Source organism: Solanum verrucosum, unplaced genomic scaffold (assembly GCF_900185275.1).
Source record: "Solanum verrucosum unplaced genomic scaffold, falcon-dt-bn FXZP01000051.1, whole genome shotgun sequence".
Lineage (NCBI taxonomy): Eukaryota > Viridiplantae > Streptophyta > Magnoliopsida > Solanales > Solanaceae > Solanum > Solanum verrucosum.
Genome location: NW_026020110.1, coordinates 1858140 through 1881902, shown reverse-complemented (window position 1 = coordinate 1881902; position 23763 = coordinate 1858140). Strand labels below are relative to the sequence as shown.

At 35.7% G+C, this 23763-nt stretch overlaps 3 protein-coding genes across 3 annotated transcripts in view; 2 read left to right on the top strand and 1 right to left on the bottom strand.

The window, feature by feature from the left end:
• Positions 1-23763, top strand: part of LOC125825309 (protein phosphatase 2C and cyclic nucleotide-binding/kinase domain-containing protein) — a 532052-nt gene that overhangs the window by 75510 nt on the left and 432779 nt on the right. The window lies entirely within an intron of this gene.
• Positions 10427-16016, top strand: LOC125825311 (CRS2-associated factor 1, chloroplastic). Its single transcript, XM_049504655.1, has 5 exons — positions 10427-11314; positions 12149-12276; positions 14337-14562; positions 14644-14771; positions 14893-16016. The coding sequence occupies exons 1-5, from the start codon at positions 10495-10497 to the stop codon at positions 15883-15885; spliced, it is 2295 nt and encodes a 764-aa protein (XP_049360612.1). The 5' UTR covers positions 10427-10494; the 3' UTR covers positions 15886-16016.
• LOC125825312 (sugar transport protein 14-like) lies at positions 16163-18345 on the bottom strand. Its single transcript, XM_049504656.1, has 4 exons — positions 18124-18345; positions 17534-17856; positions 16835-17464; positions 16163-16758 (listed from the first exon to the last, which is right to left on the bottom strand). Exons 1-4 carry the CDS (start codon positions 18263-18265, stop codon positions 16303-16305), a joined length of 1551 nt encoding a protein of 516 aa, XP_049360613.1. The 5' UTR covers positions 18266-18345; the 3' UTR covers positions 16163-16302.

Genomic DNA, 23763 nt, shown 5'->3' with positions numbered 1-23763 from the left:
GTGGGTCTTTATTTCTACCATCCCCGTTTCAATTTTTTTTGTAAAAAATATTCTTTCCTATATTTGAAAAATAACTATTGCTATGTTGGTGAAAAATAAAACTATTGTTATATAGTGGTTATTAAGGTACTTAATTTGTATACTTACGTGTTTTGCCAATATATATATATATAGTATTAGAAAAACATTTAATAAGTGTATTTCTCATAATTTCTACCTTTGTATCTTTCTTTATCTCTAATATAAATTAGATCCATAATTTCTTGTAAAGGATATGCACTTTGTTTACGATGAAGGGATAGTTTCTCTCGGCACATAATAGGCAAGATTACTAACGTGCACCTTGAGTGGAAAATGCAGATCTCAGACACTTCCTCGGCAAAATTTGTCACTCTAGCGGATGGAATTATTTGTCGATTACGGACAATAACATTTGGTAACTTCCTCCCTCCCCAATATCAGTCAATCCCTGTAATAACCCGGAAACTAGTAGGCTTAAATAGAGCTTGTCGTAAAGGTTAGGGTAATAAAATTTGCTTCTCAAACTTAGAATGAAGGGTTTAGGGGTTAAACGTCAAGGTACAACCCCCCAAGGACCAACCAAAACAACCTAAAACAGTGACCCACAGAGGGACCTACACCCCGTAAGGTAGTCCACGCTTCGTGGGAGAAGGTCGTGGATCAAAGGCCAAAGTGAGGGGCTGCAGAACCCCAACCCACGCCCTGCCAGTATGGGCTGTGGGTCAGTCCACTTCCCGTAGGTGGGGGTCGTGGATGGGGCCTGTAAAGCTGTCTTAAGTCGGCCAAGGTAATAGGTCTTTAGGTAATTTCCTTTTTAATTAAGTATTAAGTGGAGTAGTTTTGTATATTATTAAATCACCTATATAAGTGTTTTTAAGTCATTAACTAACCTATTCACTTAATAAAATCCCAAGACCCAAATTCATAACCAATTTTTCTCCAAATAAACTCTCTCTAGAATTCCAAGGAAGAAGAAGAAAGGCGATGCTAGGGTAAAAGAATCAAGATTTTCTCCACAAATTCATGGTAAATCTTCAATAAGGTATGGTAGCTCTTCATCTATGGGTAGCCTTCACCCATAGAGCCCCTTCAAAACCCCCAATATCAAAGATAGAAAACCCAAAATTTAGGGTTTGACTTCAATCTCGTGAATTCCTTTCAAATTCGTTTTAAATGATTGAATTATGTTTGTTTATGGATATATTGATGATTTTATATGATTTTAAGTTGAATTCTTCAAGAATCCATGAATTTCCCTAATTTCTCAAATTGGATCTTAAAGTGTGGGTATGGATCGATGTTAGTAGAATGCTATAGAATTATGAATGTTATAAATTGATTACTTAAAACATGTTATTAACCATGCCTAATGTAGTAATTCTAGGTGTGTTGATTGAATATGTTCTATGGTCCTTGAAGGACAAATTATGAGAATTTTTTATGATCATGATGTTTATTAATGCCTTATGAATACTTTGAGAATAAAGTGAGTATCACTATGATGTAATTGTGGTGTTGTTGAAAGGTTATTCTCTCTCTCACACACACACTTATGAATGAAGTTTCTATGATTATGCTAATGATGTTGTGTTGATTGAAAGACTATTCTCAACTATGCACTTATGAATGATAATGACATGTTGTGAAATGTTTTCTTACAATATGGGGATTCTTAGGTTGAAAGGCTATTCTCACCTATTGAATCTAGGAGCTATCATATGAATGATGTTGAATTGAGTGTTGACACATTCTTCCATAATAATGAACTCAAGTAATGAATGTTAAGTACTCTGTGGGGAATAATGCTAAGCACCGAGTGGATATTGATATGAGATGGAAGCCCTCATGTGAGTTGAGGCGGGGTTTCTAGTAGCAATCTCTTGAGATGGATGCCCTCACATGAGTTGAGGTGGGGTATCTAGTAGCAATCTCATTATCCCATAAAATATGTGCCCTCATAGGTCTTTAGCTAGTGGATCCACCTAAGCTAAGTTAATGGTTCTACCTTAGGCAAGTAGGACAACCCTTTTTGGTGTGGGAGACACCAGATTCCATGATTTCCTCACATGGTCTATGTCGGTTAAGGCTTTCCCCCACAATGAATTATTATAAACTATGACTTCTCAAGAATGCACTACTTAGTGTGGGTAGGGGTATGAGACTTAATTCATGTATTGCACAAGTAGGCTTTGCGAGTGTCACGCCCCGAGCTACCCCCGAGACGCGGACACGGGACCTAGGACCACAAGTGATCCCAAGCTAACCCTGCTGGCATGATCATGAACATACTAAATATAATCTGAATAATAGAAACTGTGCGGAAGCTAAATCATAAATAAATCTGAAAGATAGGGAATACCCATATACTATAACTGAGATATATGAAAACTGATGAGTTTAATACAAAGAAGTTATTAACTCAATACTAAGTTGAATCTATCTATGTCTGAAATAAGCCTCTAAACTGACTAGAAATGTTGGGACATGCCCCAACTAGATCTAGCAAACCTGAAACTAAAGACTAAAAGCGATAAAGATAAACATGTCACTAGTCCTCGAAAAATGAGGACTCACCACTGATGATGCTGAACTGAAGATCGAGAACCGATCTAAGCGTGATCTGGATACTGAGAACCTGAACCTACATCACGAGAAGATGTAGCGCACGTATGCGTCAGTACTTGAAAGGTACTGAGCTGGCATGATAGAGTAAAGCTGAAAGAACATATAACTGAACAAAGCAATAAAGCAATGAAATAATCTGAACATGATATAGATACTGAATACTGAGCTAACTGAATGCAATGACCAATTTATAACATGCTGACTGAATACTTAATGAACTGTAAATGTGGTCAATGCAATAGAGTCTGACTGAACTGTGGGAGCTACTAATAACCGACATAAAACCACATGAGCTAAATGTGGAGTCCGATGTATACACCCCATCGAGAGGACCCAATATACCCTGCCAGAGATATAGAGGCATGCTGACGTGATCACTAAACTGATGTTGCCCACAGAGGGGACTTACACCTACGTGGCTCGTAGTTCTGGGACTATATGGGTATGCTGAAACCCTAGTCCAACTCGGTATTATGCTACTCCCAATAGATTAAGTGGTTAACACATTATGACTGAGTTTCTGTAAATACTGGATAGCTCGAAACTAAACATGCAAACTGAGAATGCAACAATTAATCTGATAATGATGCATTCATAAACTGAGGCATGTAAAACTGAATACTGAAATATCTAACCTAGCATGTGTAATTCAAGAACTAAAGAAATACATAGCTAGGGTTCTGAAATTCATGCGATAAACTGAGCAATAACATGATAATCTGATTTGGAACATTTAAATAACTAATTCATGATGATCTGCTATAATTCTAGAAACCCTAGGTCTGTTCATAATCATGGAATCAAGAATCTGACTGAATTCTAGGGACCTAATGGGCGAAAGGAACCCACTAGTGAAATCCCACATACCTGGTGACGAATTCCACGGAGAAATCTTTCGATTTCGGGGCTGGAACTGAAGAAACCTCGCTGCGTTCTTGAACTAGGGTTCTTGACCTTTTTCTCCTTTCTTGCTTCTAATTTTCTAAGTTTGATTAATGATTTTGACTAAGGTAAGTTCTAGTTATGTTTCTAGGCTTAAACTAATTAAAACCTCATGATTTAGGGTCTAAACGACGTATCTTAGGGGTTAAACGAAATAGGAAAAGACCAAAAGACCCCTGAATTAACTGCTGTCGGAGTGACATACGGATTGGACCTACGGGCCGTAGGTCAATCTACGGTTCGTAGATTGCGTCCGTAAGTCAAGCCTGTTCGATAGGCCTTCACTAAAACGAACATAACTTTTTAATCGGAGGTTAGAATTTAGCAAACTCGGTGGAGTTGGAAAGATAATTCAATTATCTATCTAACCATAGGTCATGGGACACATAATTCATTTTTTACTAAAAGTTATGACCATCTGAAGTTGACCCATCAGAATTTTCAGCTAACTGGCCGCTAACCTTCGATCTACGGTCAGACCTACAGACCGTGGATTGAATGACGGTCCATGCTGGTCAACCGTAGTTTGGGACTGAAGTTGGGCTTTTGGGGCATCGATCCACGGACATGAACTACGGTCCGTGACCTGACTTACGGACCGTAAGTCCGGCCGTGGGTCAACACTTAGCCAAATTTTCTGACTGAGTTCTGGGGAAGTTTTCTGTCACGAACCACGGACCTGCAGGACGGACCGTGAGTCCATCTACGGTCCATGGATGGTGTCCGTGAGTGCCACCTGTAACACCAGAAATCTGAAATCTCTATTTTCGGATACGGGGTGTTACAGCTAGTAGTCATGGTGTGTTCCTTTATGTTATAATGCTTTATGAAATGAATAAGCTTATGATGATGCTACTAAGTATGTTTATATGAAGGTTAATTGTGATGAAGTATGCTTAATGTGGATCGTTGCTATGAGTTGTTTTCCTTGATATGACTTAGTAAATGTGAAGGTTTCCTTGTCTAGGAATATGAACAAAGGATGAAATCAAGAATGGTAAGTATGTTTATGGTGGCCTAAAAGTGGTACCTAGTATAGATGAGATTATGAGATCTTTATTTATACATTGCACAAGTATAACTTAGGGTTACTTATGAGATGGTTCTATTATGCTATGAAAATCTATATGTTGAATATACTTATGTCTTATGCTTTTACACTAATGTTCATGATGATTTCCAAACTTGGCATATAGCATGGTTTTCAACCAAAATGTCCTTTTTAGTATGTTTAAAGGATTTTTATGCATGGCTATCATACTTCGTTCATTTTTGTACTAACCCATATTTTCTACATTTTTCACAAAGTGTAGGTTCCGGTTCATAAGGTGATCTTCTTGTGGTTCAAGCTTGGATCGACTATTCTCCTAGCTTGTGGTGAGTCCTCAAGATTTGAGGACGTATGAGTCATTAGTAGTTTCTTTCTAGTACTTCTATTTTGGACTATGTTGTAAGGGTTGTGTCCCTATTTGATTCAAGGATTGTATTAGATGGCTAATTGAGACAAGTTAGACTTCCTCTTGCTTATATAAAAGACTTCGATTGTATGAATAAAGTTTTTAAATTCCGTATCATTTCTTTTATCGTATGTTATGATATGCTAAGGGGCTTGTATGAGACCTTTCGGGGTTGAGTACGCCTTGTCACATCTAGGGGATACTCCTGGGTCGTTACAATCTCAGAGGAGGTGGAGGTTGTAAAACTAGAGCCAATGTTGCATCAAAAAGAGTATGCGCAGGACTATGAGAGCATTGATGATACACCGATATCTCACTGATTGCAGTTCTCGAAAGCGGTGACATCTACCCAAGTCATGCCAACTAAGAAAATTGATTATTAAGAAAATCGTATGAGCTCACACGGTAAAGCCCTATCATATGTTCCTCCTAACACTAAATAGGGGAAGTCGGTGGTGACCATAGTTGAGGATGACTTGAAGTCTTAGTATGAATACCGGAAGAATGTGCTAATTGGTTATGTTGTTGGGGACACGTTGTATCTTCAACCACTCATGCACTATAGATCACATGCCTGGGTTGGTCTTCCACCCTAAGTTTTTGCACATGACGATGGTTACTTCATATTAGATTTGAATCTCCTGATGATTGTGACAAAATATTGATGGGAGGCCCTTTATATGTTTCATAAAAGTCGTTTATTCTCCAGAGGTGGGTACTTGATTTCGAATTTGACCCCAATTGCTTAACGGTGCTTCCTCTTTGGGTCATGTTTTCAGGATTACCAGTAGGGTATTGGTCCTAAAATGTTTTAAGTAAAGAAGAAAGTGTTGTGGGGTGACCTATGTATATAGATAGAATAACTATAGCGCTGAACAAATCTCATATGCTCGTGTTTGATTGAAGTGGATGTTTCTCAACCTCTTGGACATCATTGAGATCGCCACGTCTTTAGGCACGTTTCAACAAGCTATTGATTATGAATGGCTACCAAGCTTCTGTACTGAATGCTTGCAATTTGGTCACACTAAGGAGGATTGCTTGTTGAGTAATCTCAAACCCTATAAGGAACCATTTCAAGAGGTTCCGAAAAAGAAGAAAATGAATAGAAGGAGGAAAATGCAACCTTGACCAACTTGGATAGCTAGACCTAAGGTCCAATCAGTATAAGGGATGGCCAATGTAGCAAAGAATGAAATGATTTGCAAGATCAACACTAGGTTATTCAGATTAGTGTGAGACCTGGTGCCCTTAAGCCCTTACTCCATTTTCAGGCAAACAGAGAAGCAATTACATTTTCCTTGGGGATTCATCAACCCACCATTGGCTTAGGTTGAGCTAACGACCCAGGAATTGTTCATAACCCCAATGATTCTCACGACTTGGAATGTTAGGGGGCTAAACCAGCCCCTAAAGTAGAAGGAGTTGTTACTCTTTTTGCATAAGAATAAGGTTGATGTTTTTTGTTGTTTAGAAACTAGAATTAGAGAACATAAGGCACAAGATATGTTAAGGAAAATAGGAGGAGGGTGGGAGACTTATTGTAATTATCCTATGGCTCCTAATAGGATGATATGGTTGTTCTAGAAAGCCTCACATTCAATTGCAGATATTGAGGGTGGTTGAACATATATACACTATTTTGTGGAGGATGTAGGTACATATTTTAGCATTGACTATGCAATTGTCTATGCAAAAAAAACCACAATAGAGGAAGAGCTTATTGAATGATTTGCGCGATATCCAACAAACTGTTTAGGGTGCCTAGTTATTGAGTGGATATTTCAACATTATCCTATCTAATTAGGATAGGTTGGGAACCCATGCCACACAAGCTGAAACTCAGGACTTCTGGAGTTGCCTTGATACAATCCAACTCACAGCTTTAGAGCATGCTAGATAGTACTATACGTTTTGTAATAAGCAAGACCAGTAGAATCGAGTATATTCCAAGAATGATTGGGCTCTTGGGGATCTCAAATGGATCCAAGATTATGGCCATGTCGAGGCTGATTTTCTCAATCATGGAGTATCAGATCACTTTCAAATCTACATACAGCATGAACTCAGAGTGTCTTTGCATCATAAGCCTTATAGGTTATTCAAGATGGTGATGGAACATCCAAATTTTGGAAGTGTTTTGGCTGAGGTATGGACCAGACCATGTCATGGCACAAAGCAATTCCAACCGAGTCAAAAACTTTAGCTATTAAAGACTAGCTTGAAGAACATCAATACATATGTGGCATACTCCCTAAGATTAGCCCATGGGATACAAAGATTAGCGTTTATTAATGATCGGTATACCTTTGGACCAGGTACTTATTGAAAATGAGAAATAGGCCCTTCTCCAGACTCAGAAATGGAGTGGTGTAGAGGAACATGTCCTTTGACAGAAGCCCAGAGCTTACTAGATATAATGTGGGGATGCTAACTCAATGTATTTCCATGCTCAATGAAAAATTCGAGCAAGTAGAAATGCAATCACTAGCAGACTCTGACATCAAACTCATTGACCCGGTACAAATTGAGCATGAATTTATAACTTTCTTTAAGAATCTCATGGGTGCTAAAACTGATTTGATGCCTTATTTGGATTCTCCACTGACATAGAGAGGGAAGTGCTTGACTTACCAACAGAAAGGTAAGTTGATTACTAATGTTACAGACCAAGAGATCAAAGATGCAGTTTATGCCATGCCACATGAAAAGGCCCAAGGAGTGGATGGTTTCCCAGTAGAGCTTTTCACCTCCAACTGGACTATTGTTGAGGAAGGGCTCAATCTAGTTGTTAAAGAGTTCTTCAATTCTGGTAAACTACTCAAGTCTTTCAGTTGTAGTGTTGTCATCACACTTATTCCTAAAGTTGCCCTCCCCTTCAAAATTGAAGGATTATATGCCCATTGCATGTTGCACAACTATGTATAAAGTTATAATTAAGATCTTAACACACACAGTCAAAGAGGTTATTAGTGACATTGTGAGTCCTTCACAAATAACCTTTATTGAAAGGAGAAGCATCCTAGACAATGTGTTATCCGGCCATGAAGTTTTGAAGTGGTATGCTAGGAAGAGACTCTCACCTAGATGTGTCATGAAGGTGGATTTGAGGAAGGATTATGACTCTATTGAATGGTGTTTCCTAAGGAGTATTCTAGTAGAGCTATGTTTCCCTTATAAATTCATTCAATGGGTTATGGAGTGTGTCACCTCGGTCTCATACTCCATGTTGATGAATGGGGGGTTAATGAACCATTCAAGATGATGAGAAGGATTAGACAAGGGGATCCCATGTCCTCTTATCTCTTTGTCATTGCTATGAAGTACCTTCAAATAGAGTTGAATCAAGTGCTTATATATCCTCAATTCCAATTCCACCCCAGGTGCAAAAATCTAGGTGTGGTACATATATGCTTTGCTGATGACATTCTCATGTTCTGCAAAGCTGACATTACAACTGTAAAGTTACTTCATGCTGCCTTTGTCAAGTTTTCGAGTGTTTTAGCCAACATTGAGAAGAGTTTTATCTATATTTCTGGGGTTAAACAGACTATTCTTTGGGATTTTGTGAAGGGACCCTAACTTTTAAATATTTGGGTGTCCATACTCTCCTCCAAAAAGCTTACCATTAATCAGTGTCAGCCTCTTGTGGAAAAAATCATTGAAAAAATGAAATGTTGGTCAGCCAAGCTACTCTAATATGCTGGTAGGTTGCAATTGATAGAATCTATTGTATTTGGCAAACTTATTGGGCACAAGTTTTTCTTCTCCCCAAAAAGATAATGAAACATGTGGAGAGCCTGTGTAGGTCTTTTTTGTGGACTGGAAAAGAAACTATATCTAGGAGATCACTAGTTTCATAGGAAAATATATGTATGCCTAAGGTAGCTGGGGGCCATAATGTGATAAGTTTGCCCAGGTGGAACAAAGCAGCAATTGCAAAACATTTATGGACCTTTTAATGAGAAGAAAGATTGCCTCTGGATCTGATGGATTCGCGTTTACTATATGAAGAATAGTTCCCTGGAAGATTGTCATATCCCTAGTAATGCAACATGGGTTATATGAAAGATCTTTGGTCTGAGGTAGATTATAATGCAAGCTCGAGTGCTGCAGGGTAACCTACACGAGAGACTATCTACTATAGAACACAAGGGTAGGTTTTCTATTAAGAGGTTGTATCTAACACTAACGCCACAATATCCTAGAGTGTATTGGAAGAGCCTTGCTTTGAATCTAAGTAGTCACCCAGGTTCAGATTCATCTTATGGTTGACCTGCTGGAAAAGGTTTCCTACTGCTAAAAGATTGCTTAAAATCTGAATACAAGTCTCCTTAGTATGTGTTTTGCAACCTGACCGATTAAACAATGTCACACTTGTTTTTTGAATGTTGTGTGACAAAACTCTTGTGGCAGCAAATGTTAAATTGGATGGGTATCCAAAGAATAGTAGGGGACTGGCAAACTGAATCTCAATGGATGTCTGAGTGGGGCAAGAAGAAGTCTAGTAGGGGGTGCCATCATTTGTTGTGTGTTTGTTATGACTGTCTATGTCATTTGGAGGGAGAGGAACATGATCAGATTTCGGGTTGACCTCTATAATATGGACAGACTTAGTAAGGAGATTGCTATTCATGTACATACCAGAGGTTAGAGAGAGAAAAAGTGGCATTCAGTACTACAGTTGCAAATATGGCCTTCGTGATGTTTATATATTGCAGTGCCGATTGGCAGATCCTTTGGAGCGGCAAGCTAATTTTCATAGTTGTTAACTAGTTGTAGTAGTTTGTTTCTTTGTATCGTACTACCTTTAAAGTTTTGTTTTCTAGTTGTTACCAATTAGATTGTAGGAAAATGATTATGTAGTCGTCTAATTCTAAGAGACAGGGGATCGATTCTGGTTTTGTTACTATCACTTTGGTAACAAAATTGTTCAATTACAACAAAAAAAAAAACTCTATGCATGTCTAAACTTGCAAATGAAGAACTGAATGTGTCTCCTCAGGAAAAAGAAGAAGTACGTTTTAGGTTTCAAAATGAAAGAGATGGGTGTTTTAATTAGATGGGTAATTAGATAATGGGGTGGATTAAATAAAGAGGTGAAGGTGGGGTACTAATTTCAGCAAATAGAAATCTGTCACATAATAAATAATAATAATTTAATTTAATAAAACTCAATTAGTTTTAAAGATAAAGAGTGGATAAAAAAGGTAGAGTGAGGGATATTTTAAATCAAGTAGATAAATGAGTGGTAGTTAAAAATAAGATTTTCCTATAAAATTATGCATAATCATAAAATAAAAACAATAATAATCTTGGTCCCTCTCTAATCAACATAACAGATTTTATTTTTTATTCCTCATTTAAAAATATTGAGAAAAATAGTAATCCTAAATTCTCGTTCGCATTTTTGAATGCCTTCATCTTCTTGTAGCAAAAACGTAGTGAAATGGGTTCAACAACCCTAATCCAATTCCCAATTTTCTCACCACCAGCTCCACCACACAGCCACCGTCCGGCGACTGAAATCCGCTTCTCACGGTGGAACAATGCCAACGCCGAAAAATTCATCCGCCATGAACGAACTCAGAAGGAAATCGAAGATGAAATCCGCTTCCATAAGCGCTTCGATTCTGTCCTTAACATTGCCAATAATTACAACCCTGCCCCTCCATCACCAGTCACTGAAAAAACTTTCAAATCCGTTGGCACTCCTTCAACTCCTTCTTCACCTTCCATCCCTGGGAAAAAGTCCAAGTATTCCAGAAATTTCCAGAACAACCCTCGTCAAATACACCCCGCATTTAAGCCTTTAGTTAGAACCCGCAAGATTCCAGATGAAACCCCTGATGAAACAGCAGGGAAATCAGCTATTGATATCAAAGTTGATGAAAATGGGGTCTGTTATGAATTTCCAGAAGCCCCCTTTGTATATCAATATAGTTATACTGAAACACCAAAGTTGAAGCCTAAAAAGTTGCGTGAACCGTTAGTCTCACCATTTGGACCGGAGTCAATGCAGAGGCCATGGACAGGTCGGAAACCGTTGCCACCGAGCAAGAAGAAGCGTCCAGAATTTGATTCATTCCAGCTGCCTCCTCCCCATAAGAAAGGGGTCAAGCCGGTTCAGGCTCCTGGACCATTCTTGGCAGGTTCTGGGCCGAAGTACGTTAAATCTAGAGAAGAGGTATTGGGAGAGCCATTGACAAAGGAGGAGATGATGGAGCTTATAAATAGTTGTAAGAAAACAACACGGCAAATGAATATAGGTAAATTGCATTATTTTTAGACTTGGAAGATTGTCTTTTACTGTGAATTTGTTGTAGAATGTGAATTCTCTACTTCTACAAAAGTAGAAACTTTTCGAGCCGAGCTTGAACGGCTAGTTTAATCTTTTTGCAACGTATAACATTTGGCACATATAATATCATTGAAGGATTTGTCCCTTAATCCCAGGCGTCACCCATTTCATTCTGATACTGAATAGAGCAGAATGGATACATCTATGCATATACTAATACTAATGTTTCTTTTAACTGAGTGGTTCAACATCTTGTTTTGGAAACATGCAATCGCACGGAACACGTTTCATTCTTACTTTCTTAATCCCCTTGGTTGGTTCCTAGTATATGCAAGTTCTTTTAGGTTTGCAAAGCCTAATTGTTGTTGGCAGGTTGTACTCGCACAGATGCCTAATTCGTTGACTTATTTTTTCTGTTTTCTTGTTTCTATGGAATTGATTATTTGAGGAGGAGAAGAAGAAAGGAGGGAGTTTGGGAGGTGGGTGTTGTCAGTTGTGGGGTGTGTTCTGATGTATATATATTACTATATCAGGATGATTTGATTCATTCTTGGAAACGTTTACCCCGGACTCAATGTGAATAACTCAATTCTCATTAAAAGGCTTCTTCTGACCGAACATTTTCTCTTTTCTTAATTTCAGTTCATTAGTGATGGTAGTTGGATTTACATTAAGGTATTAATGGTCCTTATAAAGTTCATAAAATGCTCTTTATAGATTCACTCTTCTCTGTTCATGTAAAAAAAATATGCTGACACTGAATTTTGTTCACTTTGACTCTCAATACGTTTTCTGTTTCCAGGACGAGATGGCTTAACACATAACATGTTAGAGAACATCCATGCACATTGGAAGCGAAAAAGGGTGTGCAAGATAAAATGCAAGGGGGTGTGTACTGTGGACATGGACAATGTCTGTGTAAAGTTAGAGGTTGGTAGTGTTTATATATTTTACCCTTAGCAAGATGTTGTAACTGTTCTGTTTCTTTGGAATATTATCACTCCCAGTGAATCTAGGTCTTTGCAGGTTCTAATCTCATTGTAAATTACTTTATTCCAAGCACTGGTAATTGCCCTGTCAAGTTGAAGCTTGAGGCACAGAATCAGATATGTTATTTTCATTTTCTTTGATAAATCTGCACATTGTTTTAGAAGGTTACAATTTATATTAGAAGCACAAAGGCTATGCAGACCATAATTATATATATAGAGAACCTAAAGTATACACAAAATTTCTATCATCCTTCAGAGAACCTAGAGCATCTATTATAGTTTCAGAGGCCTGTGAGTATTCATGTTTACACCAAAAATGAAATTGCATTAGACATTTCATCTTTATCTTCTTAATTGTGCTTGCATTATCTTCAAAGTATCTTGAGTTCCTTTCTTTTCAAACAGTCCACCATATGCAAGCAGGGTTCAAATCCAAGTATTCTTTTGAGCTGCAGGTTTTCTCCCCTTGTTCTGGCATGACAACATATCTTTAGTGCTATTTGGCATGACCCAATGTGTCCCTGTTAGTGCTAGAAAAATATTCCAGACCTAGACACACTGTACAGTGAAGGAACAAATCACTGATAGTTTCAGCCTCTCTACCACATAGGTGACATCCAGAACATAGTTGTGCTTCCCTCTTCATTAGATTGTCCTCAGTTAAGAAGGCATTCCTAGATACCAACCAAACAAATGAAGACATTTTGTAGGGTACTTTCACTTCCCAAATATGTTTCTAGGACCAAAAATCAGTCATAGTATTGGTTGGATTTATCACATCTGAAAGGAAGCTTTGACAGAAAATCTACCTGAGCTGTGACCGAACCACCATATCTTATCATCATTCTGACTAAGAGGGTGTTTGGATCAACTTAAAAGTTGGTCAAACTTACTTTTAAGTCAGTTTTTGACTTTTGGAAGTGTTTGGCAAATATAAAAAATAACTTAAAATAAGTTACGAAGTGTTTGACAAGGTAAAAATGACTTAAAATAAGTCAGAAACCAAAAGTAGGTCTCCCCCTACTAATTATTTTTTGACTTAAAAGTCATTTCAGTTTGACTTTTTATTTTTGACTTAAAAGCTACTTTTTTTAAGCCAATCCAAACGGACACTAAAACCTGTGAACTGATTGAGTGTATTGTAGAATTCAGAAAATCTACTGATTTCCCAGTCATTTAGGAATCTTATACACCTAAGGTTCCATTCTTGAGCTGATCAGACTTTATAGATAGTAGCCTTCTGTTGCCAATTTATTGAGAAAAGATCAGGAAACCTTGTCTTCAGAGGCCTTGTCCCAACCAGTTGTCTTCCCCAAAAGGAGTGTTCTGCCAACTGCCCACTCTATAGCTGATATTGTCATTGAATATTTGGCAGATAATTTTGATTGACTTCCAAACATTTACACCATATGTAGTGGAAATTACCTTTGTTTTCTAAGGCCCTTCCTCCCCATAAGTGTCTTTCATTACCATCCTTCTTAAAGATTGTTCTTCATTTGTATATCTCTGGTTTTGTCTCCTCAGGTTCTTTATCCCCATGCCTCCCTGCTTCTTGCTAAGTGTGACAGTTTTCCATTTACCAAATGAACTCTTTTTTCCTTTATACCTTGCCATAGAAAGTTTCTCCTTAGGGCATCCATTCTCCTTTCTATTTTGGTGGTATAGGAAACAGCAACATTGTATCATCCAATACACTATTAATGAGCACTAGCCTGCCTTAAAGAGAGGCATTGACTTTTCCTCCTAAAGTGAAGAATCTGTACTTCTTGCTGAAGAAGTTCTCCTAACAAGAAGATACACCTGCCATTCTAACTGTTCCTTTTTTTTTGAAAGGGAACCGTTCTAACTATTTCTCTCATTGAAGGCTAAATAGAATCTCCGTCAATACTAAAGTTGATCATTTATCTTGTTTTTCTCTAGTACAAGCTATTCTTTTTCTTACAGGCGCCTCGTCTAGTTATTTGACATGATTTAAATTTTGGTATCCTATATGTACAGGAGAAGACAGGTGGGAAAATTATCTATCATAAAGGTGGTTTGATATACCTTTTCCGTGGTCGAAACTACAACTACAAGACTCGGCCACGCTTTCCTCTCATGTTATGGCGGCCTGTAACTCCTGTCTACCCAAGGTTGGTTCAACGAGTTCCAGAGGGTCTGACTTTAGAGGAAGCAACTTTAATGCGCAAAAAAGGACGCAATCTGATACCTATCTGCAAGCTTGGTCTGTTTTCCATTTATTTTTCCTATGTGTGGTTTACTCAACAAGAAATCTCTCTAATAATAAGTCTTGAATGTTTTGCAGCAAAAAATGGGGTGTATTGTGACCTTGTAAAGAATGTCAGAGAAGCATTTGAAGCTTGTGAATTGGTGTCTATAAATTGTCAAGGATTGAACCCAAGCGACTATAGGAAGATAGGTGCCAAGCTTAAGGTAAAGTGATTCCCAGTACCAGTGGTAAATGCTTTAGTATACACAATTATTTTTGGGAAAGAAAAAAGAAGTGCAAGAAATTATGACCTCATTACTGTAAGTTGCTTTTTCTTAACTGTAGGATCTTGTCCCATGTGTGTTAATCTCTTTTGAGCAAGAGCACATACTCATGTGGAGAGGACGGGATTGGGTATCCTCTCTACCTGAAGACAGAGACAATGATTCTGATAAAGCTGCTAACACTAATCGATCCTTTGAAGTCCAAGTGGTTGCATCTACTTCTGGAAGTCCACGCTTACCAATTACAGAAATGAATACTTGCAATCTCAGTGCCAACACTTTTCCTCTGGGTGAGGAAGATGCAGAGTATGTTAGAAGGGACGGAACGAAGGAAGATAGGTCGGAGGATCACTATCTGGAATCTTCCAATAAGGTTCCTTTAGATGTTTGTTCTGTTACAACGACAGGGATAAGTGAAAGCGAATTCCCTCTGGTGTATGCAGGAGATACAGGTGACAATTTTAGAATTCTGAGTGACTGCCGTGAATGCAAAACAAGGTTGGATGATTCAGTGGAGGATACAGAAAATGAGTTGGAGAGCGCTTCAGATGATGTAGAAAACAAGTTTGATTCCTCATCTTTGGTTCCCTTGACTGGTTACAAGGTGCATTCTCTAACGGTAGATACAAACCAAAACTGTCAGCCGGTAACCTCAATCACGCCATGTACGGAAGGAATTTTACTACTTTGGAAGCAGGCTATTGAAAATGGGAGTGCAGTTCTATTAGATGATTCTAGTATCGATGCTGACATTGTCTATCAAAGGGCTGTTGCTCTCTGTACATCTGCCCCACCTGGACCAGTTTTTCAGCATCAACCTAAGAAAGTGTCAGTTCAAAGACGCGGGGAAGAGGAAATTGGTGATTTGGAGGTAGGATGCACCAAATTAGATACTCCAGCTTCTTCGAGAAAAGAAACTGCTGTTTCAGGTAGAAAGGTCAATTCGACAACGAGTACGAGAAAGGAGAAGTTAAAGGGTATTCGAGAAGATTATCTGAATGTAGTACCAAAAGGAAGCTTAGGAGTAGACGAACTTGCCAAATTACTAGCATAGCTTTATGAATGACTAACAATATTTCAACGATCAAGTCAGTTATTCTTTTCTAAAATGTCGATATGTCATGGTATGTTTTCCTGTAATTTATCTGTATACGTCAATGTACTTCTTTCCTTTTTGTTCTTTTATTCATGTTGGCTCTCTTTAAGTATTTCTGCCATTTGACAACTTGTAAACCCATATATAAGCTTAATTACACGGCGATATGATAATTTTGTTGAGTAAGACTTAAACATGTTAATAAATGATATTTGGAGAGCATATTGAAAAACATGAAGAGATGTTCATATAGTTTTCATTCCTGAAGGAATCCATTGTGTGTTTACACTAGTAGTAGTATAATCTTTGAAGAATGTCCACTTCATTCACTCATGGAACAAATGCCTATCTCCATTCTCTGGAATCCAGGTTCTCTTAGATTGGTGGTAGAGACTTTGCGTCCAAACCACGTTCATTCTCTTCTGGGGTGCAGTATCTTTTCCAGAACCAATGATTTTGCCAAAGCAAGTATATTTCCTCTATGGGAACCTGCTTTGTCTCAGGCAAGAGGAAGAAGATGAAGCAGGTCATGATGAATATCAAGCCCGCGAACAGCAGAAAAATTCCATATTTGAGGTGACAGAGAGACACAAGGAAGCATTGTGCAATGAGGGCTGTGAAGATCATATTGACACAGACCACCATGCTCTGTCCTGCAGATCTTGTTTCCAGGGGAAATAGTTCACTTGGTACCAGCCAACCTAAGGGACCCCAAGACCTTCCATATGCGACGACAAATATGCAGATTATGACTACAAGGAAGATGCCAATTCCTTTTGGGAGTTCTTCACCTTCTCCAAACTTCAAAGCTAGAGTAACCGCAACTGCTACCTGTGAAGCAAACTTTCAGTCAAGTATATGCTATAATGAAAGCCTTGTTAGGAAGAATTTGAAAGAAGAAATTTACCAAGACACATATCATTTCAACTCCAGCTTCCAGAAAGAAAGCTCTTCTTCCAAACTTGTCAACAAAAGCCATTGAAATAAATGTAGCTAGAACAAGTGCACCACTGGTTATAGCAGATGAATACAATGATGCTCCTGAGCCAAATCCTAAGCTCTGAAATATGACAGGGGCGTAGAAAAGAATGGAGTTCATGCCGGTAAGCTGTTGGAATGCTGGGATCCCCAAAGCTGCTATTACCAATTGGGGACGGTTCTTCCTCTTGAGGAGATTCCTGAATGGATCTTTTATGGCTCTCGCAGCATCACTTGCATCTTTAAGATCAGCAAACTCTGCATCAACTTTTGTGGTACCTCTAATTTTCTCCAATACTTGTCTTGCTTCCTGTAATTTACCCTGTTCTACGAGACTGTTTGGGGTCTCAGGAAGAAAAAGCCCACCAATAAACATAACTGTAGCAGGAACTGTGGCTAAGCCAAGTGATAATCGCCATCCCCATGGATGAATTTTATCAGTTGCATAATTGATAAAGTTGGCTATCAATATCCCCAAGCAAGTTGTGAGTTGAAACAGTTGGTTAACTGCTCCTCGAACTTTTGCAGGTGCCATTTCTGAGAGATACAGAGGGACTGCCTGAAGAAGAAGTTAAATCTGTCAGCAAGTTGTAATGTCCTTGTACATAGAGATCATAAATTGACTAACCTGATTGCCAAATCCAATGCCAACTCCAAGAAGACATCGACCAACAATCAGCATTGCAATGTTCATTGCAAAAGCATTAAGTATTGCACCAAGAAAAAAACTGACTGCTCCACAAAGTATACTGGCTCGACGCCCTTTGTTGCGGGTAACATGTGAAGCACCAAATGTGGAAACAAGTGCAGCAAAGTACAAAGAGGAAGTAAACAAGGTGAGTATCTGATTGTCATATTTACAGTAATCAGTTTCTTTGAGATGTGCATGCTTCCTTCTGTACACTTTGGGGAAAAACTCTTTCAAGAAATCATCCATGGAAGTCACCCCACCTTAAAAACCACAAATTAGAATCAGAATTTTTCTTTCTACAATTAAAAGTGTTTTTGATGCCTATCTGAGCTTATTGATTCATAAAACAAAACAGACACAAAAATCAATTTACTGATATCTACAAGCCTTTGTATTATGTACATCTAGTAACAAATTTAGGTCTCTTGTTGTATTCGAACAATGATACAAATGACTTGAGAAATACTTTCCTAAACAGATCAGGAAAAAAAAAAAAAAAAAAAGGATGGTTTTTGATTAATACTGACCAGAAACACCAAGATCGTAGCCAAAAAGAGATCCTCCCATTGCTGCAACCACACAAGCAAAAATAAAATAGCCAGTTATCTTATACTCATACAGATGAGCTCTTTTTCCTCCCTTGTCATCACTAAATCCTCCACCAGCCATACTTTTCTTCTTCTTTCACAAATGTAGAAACTAATGTAGTATTCCTATTTATGCATATCTTTACTTCATCCACTTGCACTCTTTTGGTCAAAGTGTTTACTACAATTGTCACAAAAGGAAAAATATATTTTTAAAGAAATAGATTAAGACAAATAAAAACGGACAAAATATTAATTAATGTTAGGAAAGTAAATAAATGGCTGATTATGTACGTTGCTCTCTTTATTTTTCTAAGGCAAGTTGGTATTGCTTTGATCTCCTACCATTTTTGTCCATAGCGTTGACCCAACTGTCCTAACAATAGAAAATTGCTGGCAGTCTTAACGGACTACATACTAACCAATAGAAAATTCGATTAAATTCGAATTCACATCAAAAAAAAAAAAATTATAGTGGAGACAAAATGCTCCCTAACAAAAGCAACTCCATATTCAAGTGGGACATACTAACTTTCGCTTATTATTCACATGTAATGACGCTTCTGTGAATGTGACATGTTTGAAAATTTATTACTTTACTCAAAACTCTGTGATACCTAACCTTTCTCTGCAAATCATTTTATATCTATTCATATGTGAGAGCGAAATTTTAATCAGATGCCTGAAATCTAATCAAATGTCATATATATTTATTTAATTTTTTTACACTTTTTAGATGCAAATTATTATTTAACTTTTTTATAAGTGACTTTTTTGACTTTTTTTTCTAGTAAATTATTAGTTTTAGATAAATTTTTATCAATTCAACGTTGAAAATTATCCTTTCTAAGATAATCGTTATATGAATTGTAGACATAATTTTGTAAGTAATAAGTTGACAAATTTTAAATAAAGATAAGAATTAGAATTATAGAATTTAATTCAAGAAGTTGATTTCTTGGTCCACACTTTAATATGTCTGTTGTAATGCTTGAAAATTTAAGACGATATAAGGATAGTATTCGTACTTCACTTTATTTAATACTTTTGGACTATTGATTCATATTTTTGAAGAAGGAAAATACAAAGAGAGTTAAAAAAAATAGGAATATTAGCAAAAAGAATGGAATAAGGAGAATAAAATAATATATATATATATATATATTCTTATTTCTTTTATTTAAATGGAATTAAGGAGAATAAAATAATATATATATATATATTTATTTATTTTTTTATTTTTTTTTAAAACACTATTTATCTTATGCAAATTTGAATTACTCTGTCAATGAACTTAGAAAGAATATTCCATAACTTCTGTCCAACATGAAAGAAAAAATGTTCTTTAAGTTATCAAAAGTATCATGTGGTATTCATAAAATATCCATTGCTAGTTGTTGCTAGTAATAGACATGAATTATTGAGATAAATATAACCTCTGTTAGGTAGATCGTTATATTTTTTTAATACTGAGTTTAATTGTGTAATGTACGTACCTATGACTTTTGAGTAAAAAAGAAAAAGTTGTATTAATTAATGGAGAGTTAGTTGATGGTTGTCTCGATGATACAATAGAAAATGAAATCTCCTAAATTGTTAGTTGCATATTAAAAAGTCAACAAGGTTACCCTTATCCAATGTACACCACAAATAGATAAGGTTTCATGATATTTTTTATTCGAAATATGGTACAATTGAAGTTATAACACAGAGGGTGTTTGAATTGGCTTAAAAGTTGGTCAAACCTATTTTTAAATCAGTTTTTTACTTTTGAAAGTGTTAGAGAAATATTAAAAATAACTTAAAATAAGTCAAAAATAATTTAAAATAAGTTAGGAAGTGTTTAGCAAGGTAAAAAATGACTTAAAATAAGTTTAAAATGGCTTAAAATAAGTCAAAAATCAAAGTCTCGCCCTACTTTTTATTTTTTGACTTAAAAGTCATTTCATTTTGACTCTTTATTTTTTACTTAAAAACTACTTTTTAAGACAATCCAAATGGATGTGTTTTAGGGAAAGAAAAAGTTGTTTTTCAAAATTGATTTCAACTCTTTATGAAAAAATCAACTTTTTGAAAAAGTCGGCATTTAATTTTTAAAGGAAAATCAGGAAACTTTTAAATAATTCCAAAAAGATTTAAAACAGAAAAATCTTTCGAAATTTCAAAGGGTAAAAGGTTTTTATTTTCATATTAAGAAAGTTTTACACACCGCTTACATGCGGTTAACTGACGATTTGAAAACTTTATTTGATTAACTTCTGGGGAAAATGCTTAAAAAGTAAATTACATCATATTAAAACATTATTTGAAAAAAGAAATAAACTTAAAACACTTTAAGTAAATTGAGAGTGATTTAAGACTTGACAAAATATGATTATGTTTGAAAAATACTTGAATCATTTTGAAAAGATAATAACTTGAATCAAATTTTAAACAAGTAAAAGATTTGGACCAAAACATTTGAATAAATAAATACAAGAGTTGATTAAATCTTTTAATTAAATGAACCCACACAAAAGAAAATAGATTTTTTTAGGAATCTCATAGTGTAAAGAGCAAATTACATCATATTCCTATCTTTTTTCAATTTATAAAAATCTCTTCAAATTTGTGTTATCCAGATGCATCTCATTCATCCGGATACATAACAGTTGACAGTGGCGAATTTAGAGCCAAAAAGTAGGGCACGGCACCCGTGATCTCTTCGTAAAATTAGATATTATATATATATATATATATATATATATATATATATATATATATATATTTTAAGATTTTGTATAATATTATATTCTGGCACCCGTACTACAAGAAGTCTAAATGGTCCACATGGTTAAATGTTGAGCTTTTGACCTTGAGGATTAAGGATCATTTCTCACTTCAATACATTTTACTTGGTGCACCCATGTTCGAAAAATTCTAAATTCGCCTCTGACAGTTGATACATTAGACAACTTGTCTGTTGAGATTAAAAAGAAAATTAAAGCGTAAAATTAAATGTCTATTCCCCAAAATCATACAAATTAAATTGATGACAATCTCTCCCAAATTGTAACAACTTTAAACAATTCAAATTTCAAATTTTCTTCTCTCACATCGTAACTGATTCAAAAAAGTCGAAAACAGTATCTATGTATCAGATACATTTAGTATAAATTCGAATTTATGTATCATGCCTAAAAAGTTAGTGTTTGATACATTACTATTTATGTATCTTATTTTATTTGAGAATACTGTATTTTATAAAAGATACGTCATACATGTAATTGTTCTCAATAACACTTTTTGTGTGTGATACATAACACAGTGATGAGTTCATCCAAACGGATTTGTTATAAAAGCATTAGTGTTTATGTATCAACAATATTATTTGATAATGTCTACAGATACATAACCTTCTAGTTGAATAAGTTTGGATGTATGTATCTGGTAGTAAAAGATAACAAAATTTGTAATAATTATGTACCAAGTACATAACTATGAACATGATGCGTACTGATTTGTGTTTTAATAAATTAAGGCTATGTATCAAAACTAATATTTGAGCACGATAATCTGTCCATGATGAAATTGTAATGTATCATAATGCTGAAATGAAGGCAATCAAGCATTACTCATTAATTTAAGAAACAAAAATAACTAGATACATTAAAAATCTGAACTCATATGTATAAGAAACAGATGAACAAGAAAATATAAAAAAGAAATCAAACAATCTGATAAAGCAAAAAAAAAAATAATGAATAAATTCTTCTACACTTTCTCCTTTGCTCTGTATCAACTCCCGCAATTTTTTTCCACTTTCAACAATGGTGTCACCCATAGATATCGATAAAGCCCGCACCGAAGCCACCAACAACTCGACCTTTCCCCTCTTTTTTGGGTGTTCTTCTACGATTGATTTTAAAGTTGAAGATGCATTCTTTTTCGACTAATTGGGTAATCAATATTATGTGAGGTTAATTGAGTAATCCCAATACTAAAAGAAGGAGCATCATCCATATTTATAAGAACGTTAAAGATGAAAAAATTAAAAAAAAATAGAACAAAAAACGATGAATTGTCAGTTAGAGAAGAAGAAAAACTACCTATTGAGAAAGTTGAAATCGATTGACTGGAGAGACAAAAAAATTGAAATTCAAAATTGTAATGAAGGAAGTAATTGTTGTGATTAAGGGAGTGAAAATAGGAAGAGAGAAACGTGTATTTGGGAGTTAGAAGTTATGTATCCGGATGAGTGGGTTTTGGAGGAAAAACATGAATTTTTGTAATATTTTAAATGGTAGAGAATAATAGAAAATATGGTAAATAAGGGTGTGTAGATTGGTAATTTTTCCCAAAAGAAATTAGTTCTTCTTTTAGAGAATTTAATTAAGTTAAACTAAAATTAGAACATTCAAACAAAATAACAAGGAAAATGACACAAATCCCACCCTTAAGTTTACTTATTACTATTTTCCCTTAATAGTTTTATTAATCCCCAAAATCCCTTTTTTCTCTTTTAAGTCAAAATATCTCACGGATGCAATATTGGGCCTTTCCTACGGTAAAAATCAGAGTTCATTCTTTTCTTATTTCTCTCCTAAAACTTCTCCACATTTTCTTTGACAGTTGATTTCTCCAATATTCTTCAAAATCAAGTATCTCTCTGTGTATACTCTAGGTAAATTTGGTACTTTTCTTGTAATCCTCTTTTGTTTCTTCTTATTCTGTTGAAATACTCTTTTGTTTGTTCCTCTAATTGTTGAATCAGATGGATGATGCTAACACTAATCGGATATATGACTATGAAGATATTGGTTGGGCGGAGAACAGATCCAAAAGCCTACACGACCCATTGTTAATGACGAATGTAAAAGATGGAAAGAAGAAAAACGATTTTGCTTCATCTTCAAAAACCGTTCCTAAAACCCCCAAAAAAATGGGTCGAAAATTTGCTCCTCCAATTTCTCGACCTCCATTACCTGATGTTAGATTTTATTACTTCTTCTTTCGAATGTTGTAATTTTTTTGTTAGTTAATCAATTTATGATACAAAAAATGTACAAATTCAGGCCTCTTATTTAATGTATCGTTATTATCTGTAATCAATTTATACACTAACTCTAACTAAGTCAAATTATAATGTATTTTATTTCAACTGTTATAACATGCATTGTTCAGTATATCTCAATCATTAATGTATCGTTTGTGTTTTGTTTATGGGTCTGTGTATGTGTATCTGCTATTTCAAGTTTCATACTAAATATTGTATCAGTTACATATAATGTGTCTTTCATAGTAAATGTTGTATTAGTTACATATAATGTGTCTTTCATAGTAAATGTTGTATTAGTTACATATAATGTGTTTTATTTATGGTTTGTATGTGTATCGTACGTGTTTTGTTTGTGGATCTGTTTGTGTATCTGTTATTTTTTGTATCTTAGTCATTGATGTGTCTTTCTTAACAATGTGTCATATTTTGTATCATCTTAATAATAGGTTGTTAGTTTTGCATAATATTCTGTTATGTTTTCGGATGCTTACAGACTATGAGTTATGTTATCAAGCAAATCCCTACACACTATTTGAAATTTG

Excerpts from the sequence above, each read along its gene's own strand:
- LOC125825311 (XM_049504655.1), top strand. The coding sequence starts at position 10,495 with ATGGGTTCAACAACCCTAATCCAATTCCCAATTTTCTCACCACCAGCT. Across the intron at positions 14,563-14,643 it reads GATACCTATCTGCAAGCTTG|CAAAAAATGGGGTGTATTGT; the intron begins GTCTGTTTTCCA and ends AATGTTTTGCAG. Across the intron at positions 14,772-14,892 it reads AGATAGGTGCCAAGCTTAAG|GATCTTGTCCCATGTGTGTT; the intron begins GTAAAGTGATTC and ends TCTTAACTGTAG.
- LOC125825312 (XM_049504656.1), bottom strand. The coding sequence starts at position 18,265 with ATGGCTGGTGGAGGATTTAGTGATGACAAGGGAGGAAAAAGAGCTCAT. Across the intron at positions 17,857-18,123 it reads CTACGATCTTGGTGTTTCTG|GTGGGGTGACTTCCATGGAT; the intron begins GTCAGTATTAAT and ends GTGGTTTTTAAG. Across the intron at positions 17,465-17,533 it reads GCATTGGATTTGGCAATCAG|GCAGTCCCTCTGTATCTCTC; the intron begins GTTAGTCAATTT and ends CTTCTTCTTCAG.